Raw genomic sequence first — 17,512 nt, forward strand, 5'->3', positions numbered from 1 at the left:
TGGGAAACACCTTTAGTATGGTGAAACCATCATCACAAGAGTTTCAGTACTAGCACTGACAATTATACATGTTTGAATAAATTGATTATCCATAGAGTGGCTGTCGCTACTAGCATGAGCAGGCAAAAGAAGTTAAACATTCTACGACCATGTAGCATTACAGTTAGCCATATATAGTGAACTTGACAATGCACTTTCTAACTTGTATTTTCCTTTATAGCAAACAGTCCAACTACCTAACCACAATTTATAGTTGCTACCTTGCTTTACATCAGTATAAAAGAAATTATTGCATTGTAATCACTTACTTTACACATTTATTCTGGTGGTATCTCTTCAAGTATATGTTGAATTTCTTCTACAAGAGTACGTTGTTTCTGCTGAAATTTTTCACCCTCCATTATTCTCTATCACACATGAAAAAACAACAACATGATATTGGCTATGAAGGAAGGAGTACTCACTCACCAAAAAACAAAATATGAATCTGATTGGTCTTTTTATTCATATGTACGTATTTGTATCAACAAGGTAAGCTGATATGATTCTAAGTATTGTGAATGGTTTATATAAGTTAACCACGTCCTAGATAGCATTGGGGTGGGTGATTACTATGTAAAGTGTCTTGGGCCAATTGCAAATGGTGTGCCAAAACCCACAACTCTGTGCATTGATATTGAACTCAGATTAGAGTGTTCATTAATCCATCTGCTTTTTTCAGACTGTGCATGATATATTCTAGTACCGCAGCAGTAGAGGTATAAAAAATGCTAACAACCTTGATAATAAACTCACCCACGGTTACTAGTACTGATACTGTTTTGAGAGAATGAATATGTTATACATTTACACAATCATATCATAGACGTTTTCATACATAGTCATTATAGTTGTCAAACAATGCAGAATGTACTTGAAGGTCTATTAAAGTTACTCAGTTATGAGACATCATCTTGTAGGAACTCTCTCATGTACTGATTGACCAGATCAGGACGATCTTGTTGTACCCAATGACTGCACTTGGGAATGTGTCTGGTTGTCAACACACATCACATCACTGTTGTTATGGTAAATAACTTACTTTACTATGAGGTTGGTGGCTACTGAATTGTGCTCATCAGCCATTTTCTTAACAAAAGCACCATCATCATCACCCTATACATTTTATTATTTTAATAAACTGATTTATGTATGAGTAACACATACCCATATTAATAGAACAGGGTTTTCCACCTTGTTACGTGAAAGAGACAAATAGCTCTTGCCAGTGTCAAACATATTACGATAATAATTAAGAGCAGCTGTACATGATCCTGGGTGCGAAAATGTATATTTGTATGCTTCCATAACTTCTTTAGAAAATCCTCCCTTGTTCTTTACAGCCTACATAATTGTACAGAGACAAAAGATAGGTAGCTAGTATTGCAAGAAACAATTTTTAAACAAACATGTAGAAATGAATGCAGGCAATGGGCAGGTTGCCACCATCAATAGCTGTCACATGTAGAGTTTGTAAGACAATGTGTGTATACCTACAAACTTCTTACTAATAAATTAACATGGCCCCAAGTATACCTATAAACTGTATTCCCTATAAGTGGGTATGGCTATAAAAGAAGCTGGCCTGCTGCTAAGCGATAACTCGTACAATAACAATTGATTAGTAGGCATGGCTCCAGGTATGCTTACAGGTAGCAGTACATAATCCTGATAAAAATGTGACCTGGTTAGCCCGACCCGGTTTCTGTCTGCAGAGCAAATGCTTTTCTGTTTTATTCATAATTCTTTACACCTAGGTCATCTGAGTCATATTTGTATTGTATATATGCTTAAGTGAGTTCAGTGCAGCAACAATGGCCAGCTTTCAGATGCTGACAAGTGCTGCACCTTGCCCTATACCGTACCTAATAATTAATTAGTAAGGAATTATAGTTACCATGTCAGTTGTTAAGAAGATATCCTCTAACATTTTATAATCCACAGCCTTCATCACAAAGTCTGGTATAAATGGTACTTGGAACACAAACACGTACTATGTGAAAAACATAATGGCATGATCACAAGACTTGACAATGACTTACCCAAGACATCATAAGTTGTTTAAAACTGGATGCAAACGCAGTCCACAGTCTGAAATAAAATGAAGATTGCTGTCCTTTCTTGACTTGCTACGTACAGTACATGCATTGTTGTCAACAGCTACATGTATGTACATGTATGTACATGTACTGTTATGCACATGTATGTACTGTTGGAGATGACTATTGAGTAGGCTTGAGCTAATTGAAAATAGCCTGTTATACTTTTGAGAAGTGCTCAAAAATCTAGATTATTATGGTCAAAATTATGCTTTCAAAATCAAGATTACACTCTATAGAGTTGGAAGTTTTATTAGAGTATGTTAGCCTTTCTTGAATGCTGTATAAGAGTGACTGCTCTATTAGAGTATCGTGATTTTTTTCCACAAAGTGTGAATAATCAGCTAAAAATAATAACATTGCAAATTTTCTTGAAATGCAGTAATAAGGTGTATTGTGTTCGCATGCATTGTGCATTTAATTAAAAATCTTGAAAATTGTCCTATTATGCTGGCATAATGCTTGCTAGCCTATCATGCTTGAAATTATGCTACATAATTGGCACAAGCCTACTGCACTTCACAACATTTGATAAGATATTTTAGTTAATGCACCAAATAACCAAATATGATTATATTTGCTTGCTATAAACTTTTGTTTTGTACAGAACTCCTAGTAAACAGGAATGTTATGGCACTGTTATAGACAGTCATTATACAGTGGCTTTTTGAAAATTAATGTGAGCATGTAACAACACCTGAACACTCAACTATGGCACTAGAGCTGAAACAAATACTGCAAATACTTGAGTACTTGCTACAAATTTGGTATTCATGTAGATACTAAAATTGGTACTCAAGTACTAGTTAAGATAATAAGATCATGTGACCCAGCTTATATGATGCATTTTTCATCATAAAATGACACCATGAAGGTTGTAGAGTTTTGATTGGTGTAATTTACACTGTTGTCAGGAACACTAACATCACTACTTTACAATACAGTGTACGTATCACTTGAAAAAGTTTAAGGTCCAGCATAAAACATGTCTCATGGGTATGAGCTAATATTCAATTGTTAACAACAGTGTTATTTAGTATATAGTATTTTAATTTTAGCTGTAGTTTAGTTAAAGTACAAGGTAGAAAACACTTTTTAGTTTAGCCAGTCTAAAATTATATCAAACAGTACGGTAGTACCGTTAAATAGCGATCGCAGTGAAAATTTTGCACGCCACCCAAAATTCTGCCTTTAAAATCATCCTAGTGACAATTTATGCCACGAAAATCACCTTTATGGAATAGTACTAGTCCATGAAATACATAAAACAACATTAAATACAACAAAACACTTACAGGTGGCTGGATATAAAATTTTTAAAAATCACCAAAACTCAAATTTTAGTCTCACTGTCTCACTGACTACAGTCACAAGGCTAGAGGCCAAACGAAGCAGCGCACGGCCACCATTTTATGCCACAATAACAAACTCACCAGTGGGATGTGCCTTTTAGGGTTCTGACGAGGGTAGGCCCTCTGCGCCTTGTCTTTTCTTTCATCTTCAATCAGGCTGCTTGTCTTCTTCTTCATCCAACGAAACCATATCAAGGCATTAATTTTCCGTATCAACACTTTCTTTCAGCAACATAATATAGACGCCACAGAATTATTTCAGAGCTGGATTTCAGAAGTGCTTCAGTCCGGGCGCTACTATAAGAGATATACTAGCTAGATATCTGCAATTTCGCGATTGGGATCCCATTCGCGACCACACCCATCAATTAAAGATCTAGGTGGACTAATAGTGATAGAGTACAGAGACCATACCTCTTAACCAGTCTAGCTGTTTTCTGAACAGTGTGTGTGTGTGTGTGTGTGTGTGTGTGTGTGTGTGTGTGGTGTGTGGTGTGTGGTGTGTGGTGTGTGGTGTGTGGTGTGTGGTGTGTGGTGTGTGGTGTGTGGTGTGTGGTGTGTGGTGTGTGGTGTGTGGTGTGTGGTGTGTGGTGTGTGGTGTGTGGTGTGTGGTGTGTGGTGTGTGGTGTGTGGTGTGTGGTGTGTGGTGTGTGGTGTGTGGTGTGTGGTGTGTGGTGTGTGTGTGTGTGTGTGTGTGTGTGTGTGTGTGTGTGTGAGGAGCTGGATGTTGGCATAACTTTTAGGCATGAAATTGTACTAAGACCCCTACATTAATCTTATAGCATAGTTTGTATAGGTTGCTACATGTACACAAAAGCAAAAATCACATTGTCTCCTTACTGAAACAGATAACAAATGGACATGGCTTCACACTACAGGCAGAAACCCACAAAATTCTGATAGGCGGGCATGGCTCCATGTATGCCACATGCCTATAGACAACAACACTTTTCTGATATTGTACACCTACATTTCCATCAGTACAATTGAGCTTGCTAGTTATTATCACACATTACACTATCTAATCCAGGTCAAACCCCAAATATTCTATAAAATGGATAAGATCTGCTTGATTCGGACAAATGTGACCCAACTGTCCCAGACAACCCAACCCAGTTTCAACTGTGTTATGTAACAGATAATTGTTAATGTGGATACATGAATAAAGTACAAACCTGCAGTTAGATAAACTCACCTAATATGTGCAGTATTCATTGCAACAAAACGATCAACCAATTCTGGATGACTCTGAACTAATCCCCTACAATATTGATTGTAAAATTACACACTACAGTACATCCCACTATACCAGGCAACAGTTCCTCCCCAATCATGAGCAACTAACACACAAGAACTATATCCTAGTGCTGGTATTAGTTCTGCTATGTCTTGTGTTAGCTTGTCTAAATGATAATCTTTCTTATGAGATGGTCTCTCTGTGTCTCCATATCCCCTGTAGGTAACAAACTCATTATTACAGTATGAAAAATATCTTACAACTAAGTGAAACTGCTGCAGTGTGTAAACCTGTGTATGCACTTTAAAGGAAAATTTGTAGAAGATATTAGAAACTCCCCTTTGAATCTCATGTATGTAGCATTCAGAATATTGATAAGTGTTTCTGCCCAGGGATAAACTGATTACATTTCAAAACAACCTGAAGTTGCTTGTGCTTTTCATTACAAAGCATTGATCCTATGTTTGATATAATAATGATCAAGGTTCTATAAACCAAACACAATGAAAAACTCTATTAGAACAGTCAGTTTGCCTTCACTGCACTACTTGTAGTGCAGTGAAGCAAACTGACTGTTCTACCCTACACACGCACGCACGCACGCACGCACGCACGCACGTACACGTACACGCACTCACCTCAAGTCCACTGCTACTGCATAATAATCTCTACCAAATTCCTGTAACTGATATCTCCATGAGAACCAAAACTACACCACACAACAGAATACATTTCATAATCATTTTGATATTATGTACATACCTCTGGGTAGCCATGTAAGAACAACATTAGGGGATTTCCCTCAGTACCATTAGCAACATAATGGAACTTGATACCATTGGCTGTAACATACTTGTGTATACCATAAGATGGATCCTGTAGGATGTCTGGTTGAACTGTATAATTTTATTATACATACACAAATAACACACTACACAACCACTATAAGTATAGAGTTACTGCGTGCAGACAATGTTGAAAAAGTGGATATCATAGTACAGCAAAATAGTGACAATACTTTATGAGCAGGTGTGCAAAGTAGCTACAGCATAAATGTCATGGTCAATTGTATTTATTAAAACACATTACCACATGCTATAAATATGCACTTAGTACTTTCGTCTTCTTTCCCACATGAAAAGCAAGCTATAAATAAAACATGGCACAGAAACTAAAGGCACATAATTACTACCTATATAGGAACGGTATAAGAGATGATACAAAAAGGTGTGATTAATTTCAGGTTGCTTGAACATTAAGCGAGGAACTGTTACATTCTAGCTGTTTTCCTAAAATGGTCAATGCTAAATGAGTAAGCATGTAGTGCATCAAATTATAGCAAATTTGGTCAAGATTAATGGACAAGACAAATTTTCAAAAAGATACCCAATTGATTTTGACCACAGCACAGATTGTAATATATACTGGCCGTGCCACACCCTTGAGTGAACATGCACTCAATAAAACACCATATTATCCTGCTCTTTATAAACAAGAAAATTAGCTGATCACCATGGCACATCCAGATGCGCCTCTAAAATTCTCTATGTGCCATATGCGCCTTTAGAATTCTATTACACTGCCAGGAGCCAGATAAGAGCACGAAATACAGATACATCATTGCCTAACTGCTCATTGATAGTGGACAACATACACTTACCTTCTCTCTTCTTCTGGTAAAAGAAGGTCAGCGGGTGTCTTAAAAACACTAACACCACCCTAAACGTAGCAAACAAGCTCCAAATTATAATCAGCCAGTAATACAATAATCTGAACAATAGACCATCCATGCTTTTTCCTCAATCGCCTTTCTGAACTGCACTCGCTGAACTATAATTAGTCTCGCTCCCGCATCAACAACCTCTAGATCACGTGCACTATAGCTCGTCATCTAGGTCCAGGGGACACATCGTTTTCTTGCCGGGATCTCTAATATTGCTAAACAAAACCAATTGATGAAGGGTGCAGTTCAAGAATTTTTAACTAGCTACACAGTTAATTAAGCATTACGCCATTAGCTAAAAAAGAAATCAGGCTTCCTAAATTATCACACAAATTAAGAAAAATGTGCATGCATGCGTGCTTCATCTCAGCACTCAGTCGAGTTGTTAGGGCCTGGGGAAACCCACATACACACAAACAAAAACCTTCCCCCTAGTGACAACTAGATACAGTTTAGGTTACACAAAATTGTCAAAGGTGGCCTCGGATTTAATCTCTATAAAACTTTTCAGCATACTTTACTGAAAAACTGCACACACAACCTGATATGCCCTCAGATTTGTCTCAGATGGCTAGTTTATAATTTTAAAAGAAATTCTTAGGGCCAAATACATATAGCTATCACCATCAAAAATCCTGCATACTCAGCTAGCCATTCAATACCTGAGCCTAATTTTGTATGATTTTAATATACCTATACGCAGTGTTGGGCAAGTTACTTTGTAAAAGTAACTAGTTACATATTACATATTACTTGGAACTGAACTATTTAGTTACAGTTACATATTACCCATAAAATAAAGTAACTGTAATAATATTACATATTATATTACTTTGTGTCCACAGTCTTAAGCTGTCACGTGTGAAACTACCACCTTATCACGTGACATGATTGCGTTGTTGGACAATATGCAAATCTTGGTTATAAGTAAGAAACTGATGAATAAGCTCCATTCAGTAGGCCTCGTTACTTCGTTGTGGCTAGGCGTTACTCAGAGGATAACTAACGAGATTAGTAACTTCGTTACTTGTAGTAATAATACTACATAATATTAGACTCGTTACAGTAACTATATTACTTAGGTAACGCGTTACATTTGTAAGTAAAGTAGCTTGCGTTTTTTTTATAGAGTATTTCGTTATATTACTTTGTTACCACAAAAGTAATAATATTACGTAACGCGTTACTCCCAACACTGCCTATACGTACTACAAAGCACACACACATCCTGATTTGATCTCAGAATTGAGTCAGAAAGCCTTGTGTTTAAAAATTTCTTTGTTTGTGAGAATACCAGTCTTGCTAATTTATTTTATTATTTTTGTGGTAGCTAGACATCCAAGAACTTTTAGATTGTTAGTGCTTTAATTGTGGTATTACTGTAATATGCATGGCTATTATGATTATGGTGGTATATGGCCAAGCCACACAAATTTTTTTCATAGATCTGATGGGTCACGTTTTTCTTTGCCTAACTATGTATGTAAAAGAAATTGTGATCTCTTAGTAGGATGTAAGCTTTGGTTTGGATTTGAAGCTTACAAAAAACATGATTGCCATTCTGGGGGAATGCTCAGTAGGAAATTTTTAGAGATTAAACACTGAGATAGAATTCTCATCATTTAGTTACCAGCTACTAGTGTGACTGTTCTATTAGGGTAACTGACTACTCTATTAGAGTATTTTTTTGTGTTGCCTTTGTAAGATTGCCTGAAAACACTGCATGGACAAGTTTTTGGAAACCTCCTGATTCATATTTGGTAGAGTTTGAAGCATGAATATTATACTGTTGTAATGATGTACATTTATACATATGACTTTACATGATTCTATTAATAGTGCACAGCACTGCGTACGTGAATAATCAATATGTGTGAGACTGAGGGGTAGTTTATAACCTCTAACCTATTAAGAAAAAAGGATCTGGAGGATGAGACTACAACATGGCAGTCTACTTACTAATCACCATAAAAAAAACAAAACAAAACAAAAAAACAACAATTTTGCAATTATGCTATAATAGTTGAGACTATGAAAGACAAGTTATATATACAGATCTAGACATGTAATAAAACATAAAAAGTGAATGTATGCATGTATTTGGCTAGTGTTGTTGTTGTTGGGTAATGGTTACTTCTTGTAGGAACTCTCTCATGTAGTGATTGACCAGATCAGGACGATCTTGTTGTACCCAATGACTGCACTTCGGAATGTGTCTGGTTGTCAACACATCACATTACTGTTGTTATGGTAAACAACTTACTTTACTATGAGGTTCATGGTCACCGAATCATGTTGGTCAGCCATTTCTTTAACCAGTGCACAATCTTCATCACCCTATGAATAAATAGTATACAGTAATCAATGGTACAAAAATATTACACAAAAAAAAATTGGTGAGTGTTGCTTAAAATTAACAAAATTAATATGGCACTGCTTAGCAGGGTTCCCCTAAAGTGACATGCACCACCTAAAATGCTACCAACAAAAACCATCACAGAATCTGATACACGATGAAAATCGGTTTTATGGAATAGCCTTAGTGCATCTAATTTCAAATCCAGTGTAAAAAAACAAAAAAAACAAAAAACAAGAGAACACTCAGATGGCCAAATATTGAATTTAAAAAAAATCAATATTCTTATTTTTGTTTACATATTTGCCTACCTCACTGACCAGTCGCAATGCCAGAGGTCAAACAAAGTTCACACTACAATAACAAACTCACTGGTACTTTTTAGTTACCAACGATATCTGCCTTTTGTGCTTTGCCTTGAATCCTTTTATCTTCAATTACATGGTCGTCTTCTTTTCCATGTAAGGAAACTATGCCAAAGCATGCATCAGACAGGGGAGCATATTTAGATGCCAAAAAACTATTTGAAGTGCTCAAGCCACTGTGTGTGGATTAGATATGAGTAGCTGAAGTTATAAAAAAATGATTACTGATCCAACCACACCCCTATAAACGACCAAAACATGTGTCACGGATTTAACAATAAATGCACTTTGTGACCTGTCCACACTGCTTGATGATCTAGCTGCAATCAGCTGCGGTTTTGTTGCAGAAAAACTAGACACGACAAAAACCATTTTTATTCAAGAAAAGCAGGGAGATCAATATACTCTAATAAATTACTAAAAACGTGGTCTCTAATCCTGTAGTTCCATGCTCATGTTCAATAGAGACCAGTTTTTTTTCTTTACAATAACATCTACAATGACATTTCACACACATACTTCTGTAAAAGTTTCATTACAATTGACCACCCTCGATCAGCTACCCTCAGTCTAAGCTCCACAGGAGTGAGGAAACATAAAACACGGAAGTTACGCACCTGTAACATTGGCAACCCATGGGGGTTTAAATGGCTAGTAACAGCCCTACTGACTTAGAGGGAGGATTAATGGGCTTGTTTGTACCAAGAGTTCATTATATATACTGAGGAGAGTATCCTACTCTCATATACCTCTGTAGAAGGGCGTATCATGAAGTTATGATGTAATGACAAGATGATGTGGTTGTGATGTACAAACAGCCGTAAAAGTACAAGAATCATTAGTACCATTCCACACTCACAACGCTCAGGATAGCTGTATCCTCGAATGGATGCCTACAAAGTTGACGATTGTAGTTCGGTGAGAAATGTTCAGAGCTGGAGTTAATGTGGTTTCTAGCGACATTGTTAGGCATGCGTTCAATCGATACCATGTTTAACTAATGACATTATTAATTATACAAAGAAAAACGGGTGAACTCAGAAGTGCTATATCATAACTTCAGGATACGTCCTTCTACAGGGGTGTATGAAAGTAGGATACTCTCCTCAGTACATAAACTATGAACTCTTGTTTGTACTAATCAACACTACATTTCTTGTTTACAAGCAGCTGTCAAGACATAACAACGAGTTGTAGTCCAATTAGCTGTTCTTCAAAACATACAGTAGCGTGTGCCTGTATATTGGCAACGCATGGGAATTTAAATGGGTAGTAATGAATTACAGGGAGGTGTAGAGTTTGTTCTAGTAATTAACATCGTTTACAAGCAGCTGTCAACTCAAGGTACAATAACGAGTTGTAGTGTAAATAAGTTAGCTGATCAAGAACCAAGGTTCTATGGGATTTAGAAAACCCTCAGGCTATTACGCTCAGATGCTATTAAGGGCCTACACTCGGGCGCTACTAAGGGCCTGAGGGTTTTATAAATCCTGTAAAACCCATTGGTTCTTGACATCTAACTATTATATAGTATTAATTTAGTTAATAGTTGTCATATACCTCAGTACACAACCTAAGCCATAAGATTGGATACCTGGGCAATTGATATAGTCACCATCTCAGAAAACATGGCAACTTTATATTAAACAGCTTGTATAATCTCCATTATATCCAAACACCTCTGTACTAGTACAATCACAGAGGCATTCAAATAAGTGTTTAGATAATTAAGGCCCATTTAAGGTTCAATTACTCTAATAGAACACACACTGACTTTAACATGTAAACACTCTAATAGAACAGTCACCTTGAAAGCTCAGATGTTTGGTCAATCAAGATTCTAATAACAGAGGTCCTATTGTACCATTATCATAATAGAGAACATCATAACTTTGCCTAGAATTACAGTGTAATCACAGCTGATTAACAACATCTGTACTGATAGTAGTGAGAAGTTTCACTTATCACTTATAAAGGACTCCTATCATATATTTACAATGAAGTTCAATTTTTTAAAAGCAAAGGTACATGCAGCCAGTAACGTAGCCAGACTTATAGCCATGCATGAGCAAGCATTCAGCTATGTAACACACGGATATCATATAACATTTCAAATAAGCATCACTACATATAGACTACACGTTACCTACACTACTGTATGCACAATGATTAATCGAAGCAAACGCTACTAACTATTGGCATTTACATATCTATGATTCATACATACATCTGTATGTGCCTTAAAACCAGACTAGGAAGAAACTTGAATTAGCTTTTAGTGTTCTATCATGTGATGACTATGCCTGTACTACTTGTTCTTCTACAATAGTTGAGTAACTTTATCAGTGAATACAGCCTACGTCTTTTAATTATTCTGGGTAGCTGATGGTGGGACAAAGAAGTCTGATGCCTGGACAATGCGTCACTGCATACAGCATACACTTACCCATAACAAGAGTATCGGTTTCTCAACTTTGTCTGTATGTCCATTCTTCTCCCTGACTTTGAACATGTTACGATAATAGTTGATGGCAGCTGTGCAAGCTCCAGGCTGTGAAAATGTGTATTTGAATGTCTCAATTATTTCATCAGGAAATCCAGCCTTGTTCTTAACTCCCTGTTAAAATGTTTACACATTAAGACAATTACTTTCATACTAGTATGCTTACCATTCTTTCAGAAAGAAAAAACCTCTTGATCAAGTTATAATCTCTGGCCTTCATCAATATCTCTGGTAAGTAGGGAACTTGGAACATAAACATGTACTGCAATACATAACCACACATCATAGACAGGTAGAATACTACAATATCATTACCCATGAATTAAAAAACTGCTTCCAACTGGATGCAAATGTTCGCATATAAATCCTGTAGAGATCATGTGTGCGTATCAGTCATTAATGTTGTTAAATACATACTTTGCATGAGGACAATTCATAACAATAAATTGTTCAACTAATTCAGGACGTCTCTGAATCAATTTCCTGTGTGTACAAGAGACACAATAAATAACAGCTACATCAATATCATGTTTGCCTTACCAAGCAATAACTCCTCCCCAATCATGAGCCACTAATACACAAGAATTATATCCTAGTGCTGGTATTAGTTCTGCTATGTCTTGTATCAACGTGTTCATTTGGTAGTCTGTCTGACGAGGAGGTCTTTCTGAGTCTCCATAGCCCCTGTGAGTAATCCATATGCATATAAATACCAGGTATGCTGCTTAAGTGATTCAATGTGAAGCAGAAGCAGAATGTTTTGTTTTACTGCAATTGATGTTGAGAAAATGCACTACATATTACACATACAAGCTGGTTTTAACAGAAGACTTTATATTTTGGGATCAGATTTGTAAACAGACACAAAGACAGCACTTTAAAAAAAATACTAGGTACACAATCACCACTGTTTGACATGCATCTGGACAAAATACTGCAAACAGGCCAATCTGTGAAATTATTTTTCCAAACTTGCTCACAGCTGATTTTAAACAGGTACTGCTAAACATCTTACTACCTATGTCCCGTTAGAATGATGACTCTTATCACTATACTTATAAATGCACACACACACGCATGCACACACACACACACACACACTAACATACTATACATGCATGCACACGTGCACACGTACAGCACACTACACACATGTATGCACAAGCACACACACACACACACATCACACACATCACACACACACACACACTACACACACATACACTACACTACACATACTAAACACAAGTCCACCTCAAGTCCACTGCTACTGCATAATAATCTCTACCAAATTCCAGTAACTGATATCTCCATGAGAACCAAAACTACACCACACAACAGAATCCATTTCATGATCATTTTGATATTATGTACATACCTCTGGGTAGCCATGTAAGAACAACATTAGGGGTTTTCCCTCAATACCATTAGCAACATAATGGAACTTGATACCATTGGCTGTAACATACTTGTGTACACCAAGTGTTGGGTTTTGTAGAATATCTGGTTGAACTAAAAAAAACAAACAGGCATTTATACCATACATTAAGCAATTTAGCCATCAAATCAATACACAAAGTTTATTTGTGCTTTACTGTCACAAAACCCAATGCATGGAAGAACCATTAACATACAGTACTATAATCCCACCATATCCACTAAACTATGTTATGTTCTACTCTAGTACACTCAACATGCCATATATAGATAACTACACTGCATGAAATAACCAGGCAACACTTCAATATGTACATGCATGGGTATGTACATTTTTTCAAAATGCCACTACAAAAAGATCTTGAAACCTACAGACTAGTTAAGAACAAAACTTAGAGATATTGACAATAAAAACAAGAAGTAGTCAGTGGTCTACATTATGAAAATGTGCTGAAATTACATTTTCACAGGGTACCTATGTACGTACATACTTTCAGTACAATTTCATAACCTCCACCAATTTCATCTGACAGTTCTCTATTTTCATTAAACCAAACTCTTTAGAATCAAGACACATGGTACTGTCATGCAGTCAAGAAAGGCAGTGCATCACACCATGTGTATATTGACAGGAAAAATAAAGCACAATTTTCATGCCTGCACAGCTCCAAAGCATATTATTATAGCTTTCTGCCAGGTAGGATAGGGAACACAATATGGGTGACCAAAATTTCAATTTTTTTCTTCATTCTTCTTCTTAAGGGGTCTACAGGGGCCCTAGACTGTTCTTTTGGTATATTAAAATTCATTAACATTGCAGCTGTTCATTAGCTGTCATTTCTGATTTCACAACTTTTTCACCCAGGCTATTGAAGGCTGCACCCTTTCTTCACAGTTCTGTTAAGGTGTGGATACTTATAACAGCATTCTCTTTCATTTAAAAGTGTTCATATATACTAAAGTGACCCATCAACCACATGACCACAGTAAATGGCTCCCCACGCATGACGATAAAACATGATTTAAAACTCTTACGCTACAAGTGGTCAGTCATGACAATTGTATCAGCTAATTGAATTCCAAGTACTTACATTATAGAAACCTTATAATTACTGTTACTAACAGGTGTAGCAAGGAAACAAACATATACTGAATACACAACTGTAACACAGAATGGTTTCACTTTTTGTATATACTTAGTAGCAGTACATGTGGAGTCCATTCCTAGAACATAATATGTGACCCAACCTGAGAAAACCAGTTTTATTGCCTAATTAAAAGTATTGAGAAATGCCAGTTTTAAATATTTAGTGTGTTGTAGGTTGCCAATGGTTGAAGCTATGTGTACCAAATTTTCACACGTTTTACAACAATTCCTTACCTTCCAGAGCATCCACTGTGCAAGTAGCCAACAACTAAGTTTCCCACCATTTTAGATAGTTTTTGAACCGAGGTTGACTGTATCAGGCAAGCTCCAAAAGGGGAGGGAGGCGGGGGCCCAGATGGAGGTAAAGAGGCTGTTCAAAAAAATTGAAAAGGAAGGCGTAGGGATGAACTAGGCCAAATTATGGGTCATTTAAGTATCAAAACTGGCTAAAATAAAAGGAAATTCACAGCAGAGGTATTTATTCAATACCACGGAGCTATACAGCCACATACAGCCACCCCCAGGCTGGCCAGAACTCCATTAAGGCCCCACACCTCACGTACGGATCTTCACTGGGCTTGGGAAAAGCAGCCAGCAAAACCGGACCACTCAAGTCTAGCTGATTTTGATTGTGAAATTAGATAGTTTATTCACGTAGCTTTGTGTTCTGGGTAAAAAATCGTATAGCTGACATGGGAAATAAGACCGGTTCTCTCAGACTGAGTCACATATATTGTTTTTCTTTTTATGTGTAGTTCTATCACAACAGAAACGTGGACAGTAAATTTAACGTGGTAACAAAATCGCTTACTATATATAGGCTCTAACACTCTAGAAGGATGATATTACAGCTAGTCTGATTCTAGATAGAATGACCCTTAATAATACATGGAGTGAACAAGCCATCCTTCTACTATGTTAATAAGTGATTACCTTAATGTAGCTGTTTAGTTGTCAGTGTTTTATCATGTGTTTCGTCCATGGCGAAATAAATACACGATTCAGGTAAAATGTGACATTCTTTAGCCACACATTTTACCTTGAAACAAGCACTTGTAACATTGCTGCTCTGTACAACTGGTAAAAGTGCTACATGAGTGAGACTTAGCTATACACTAATTTGAAAAAAAAATCATGACATCACATCCTATAAACTAGCTGACCACTAAGCCATTAGCTTGCCTAGTTATAATAACTAGTACCACCTGTTACACCAAACAAACTATATTAGTGACACATTTAGTGCAGTTCCATATAAAGTCATGTCACCATTGATATCACCATCAATGTTATGATAGAGAATTATATTCACCACATACTGAATTTTTCAGTGATATGTATATGCACAATAGACAAAAACAAGGATTACCACTACATCTGATCTTGTGTTAAATTAGTTGTGGTTAAAATGTATTCATCAATTTGTAGCAGTTGCTCACCTCATGCATAATTGTTTGTAACAAAATCAAAGCCACCATAACATGATATGATTACACTACTAGTATTGATCATTTCCTAGCACATTCTATTGTTTTCATAGCAACACACAAGTACATAGCAGCTCTTCATTTCCTTATGAAGTCACCTAGTTTAGTCATCTTTGTACAAGGTCAGGTTTAAATACAACTGTTTCCATAGATTACCAAATAACAAAAATTATTTTAATTATTACCTTCCCATTGTATAAATCTGTATGCGCATGTCCTAGTTAATATTTATTACTATCCAGGTACGATATTGTGCCTGCTGTTTAATACATACATACCTACATGAATTGTTCCGTAAGTTACCGAGAATAGTTCACGAAGATGAGTTCATGAACAATGGGAAGATTCTTTAGGAAGTAAGGGTAGTTATGTATAGCACCTCTTGCTATTTGGCTTTAAAAAAATTTTGTTCACACATGTGGTGAAGGCATCACGACAAACCACTTGTACATATGGCACATCAATTGAGTTGATTTTCTATTAAGGACTTACACATTAGTGATGCTGGCACAGTACTAATTTGTACCACAGATCTAACTTGGCAAGTTATTAACTCACAATATTCATCTGTGCATAAAATTTCACTACACAGAACAGCGATGGTTACATGTCTAATATTGTACTCAGATAAAAGTTATAACTGAGCTCTATTAAAAAGGCACCCATAGGTGCTTGCGACTCTCCTGGTCATGATGACAATCCAGTAGAAAACAATGTGGACCCTCACAGCAGAAGCCATCTATCTGTACATCTCTGTAGTTAGGCAATAAGGCAACCACATTGTATTGTGGCTTCTTATACGTGCCCATATTAGAGTGGGCAATTAAATTATCATTATTCTCTTCAAGAGAGAAGTTCACTTTTTACACAAAAGCAAGGAAATCTATGATCATGACAACCAAGTATTTTATGAAATACAGTTGTGATTTCATAATACTGTTAAGGTGGCAGTCAAGCTAGTCTCACCATCCAGCTTGTATATTTCTTTTGCTATATGGTCGGGTATGTTAGCAGACTGTCTGTTTTCCCAATCAAAGAAAAAATACAGGCTGGCTGGTGAGACTACAGTCAAGTAGTTGTTTATGATTACAATGTTTTTTAACAGCTATATCTTTGTCTCCATACAGGTTTTGAGGAAGACTAGAGCAAAGATTAAGGAGACACAACCCCATGTTCTTCTGGATTAGCAAAGCCCAATTAACAGCAATATCATAAGATACTTTAACAATATATTCATGTTTATTCATTAATGTGTACCTCTAATTATTCCATCCTTAGGAAAACAATGCTTTTACAACCTTCGTGTAACTGTGTATAATAGCCAATATAAGTGCTAAGACACCTACAGAAATCATGCTAAGGATAGCTCTAGAAGTACAACACCAACTCGGATGATACACTACTACATTTATTAAGCCATAAGCAACTGTCATTCAAAATTTTTGGCCTCTTTATGATTAACCATCATGGAAAAAATTTGCTCAGAAGGTACAGTGGTAGAGTAGATCACATGCTTGAATGTGCTAATTGACACAGCATTCTTTTACTTTTTAACAACACCATTGTGGCTATGCTAAATCACGGCGTGCCTGCATAGCTAATTAAACCATGCATATATATTTTAAATGTTTTTATTAATGCTTTACAGCACAAGTGCTGAAGGTCTGTAGGGCATCTGGTCCTACAGCCTGCTCAAAGACTTTAGCTACTTAGACTTTAGCTACTTAAGGTGTGTTTGAAAAGTTGGAGAAAGGAGAAAAAATCCAT

At 36.5% G+C, this 17,512-nt stretch overlaps 1 protein-coding gene across 1 annotated transcript in view; it reads right to left on the reverse strand.

The window, feature by feature from the left end:
• Positions 1-864: 864 nt before the first annotated feature.
• LOC136255119 (uncharacterized) overlaps positions 865-17,512 on the reverse strand; it is a 30,065-nt gene continuing 13,417 nt past the window's right edge. The window contains exons 2-21 of the mRNA XM_066047839.1: positions 13,053-13,186; positions 12,929-12,999; positions 12,215-12,358; positions 12,092-12,157; positions 11,990-12,041; positions 11,841-11,936; positions 11,618-11,788; positions 8,714-8,787; positions 8,556-8,666; positions 7,204-7,214; positions 6,388-6,525; positions 5,490-5,623; positions 5,366-5,436; positions 4,800-4,943; positions 4,686-4,751; positions 2,082-2,130; positions 1,937-2,032; positions 1,207-1,383; positions 1,082-1,155; positions 865-1,032 (exon numbers count right to left, since the gene is read on the reverse strand). Of these exons, the coding sequence (XP_065903911.1) occupies positions 939-1,032; positions 1,082-1,155; positions 1,207-1,383; positions 1,937-2,032; positions 2,082-2,130; positions 4,686-4,751; positions 4,800-4,943; positions 5,366-5,436; positions 5,490-5,623; positions 6,388-6,525; positions 7,204-7,214; positions 8,556-8,666; positions 8,714-8,787; positions 11,618-11,788; positions 11,841-11,936; positions 11,990-12,041; positions 12,092-12,157; positions 12,215-12,358; positions 12,929-12,999; positions 13,053-13,186 (1,973 nt within the window). The 3' untranslated portion in view covers positions 865-938. The remainder of the gene's footprint in view (positions 1,033-1,081; positions 1,156-1,206; positions 1,384-1,936; positions 2,033-2,081; positions 2,131-4,685; positions 4,752-4,799; positions 4,944-5,365; positions 5,437-5,489; positions 5,624-6,387; positions 6,526-7,203; positions 7,215-8,555; positions 8,667-8,713; positions 8,788-11,617; positions 11,789-11,840; positions 11,937-11,989; positions 12,042-12,091; positions 12,158-12,214; positions 12,359-12,928; positions 13,000-13,052; positions 13,187-17,512) is intronic.

This window comes from Dysidea avara, chromosome 5 (assembly GCF_963678975.1).
Source record: "Dysidea avara chromosome 5, odDysAvar1.4, whole genome shotgun sequence".
Taxonomy (NCBI): domain Eukaryota; kingdom Metazoa; phylum Porifera; class Demospongiae; order Dictyoceratida; family Dysideidae; genus Dysidea; species Dysidea avara.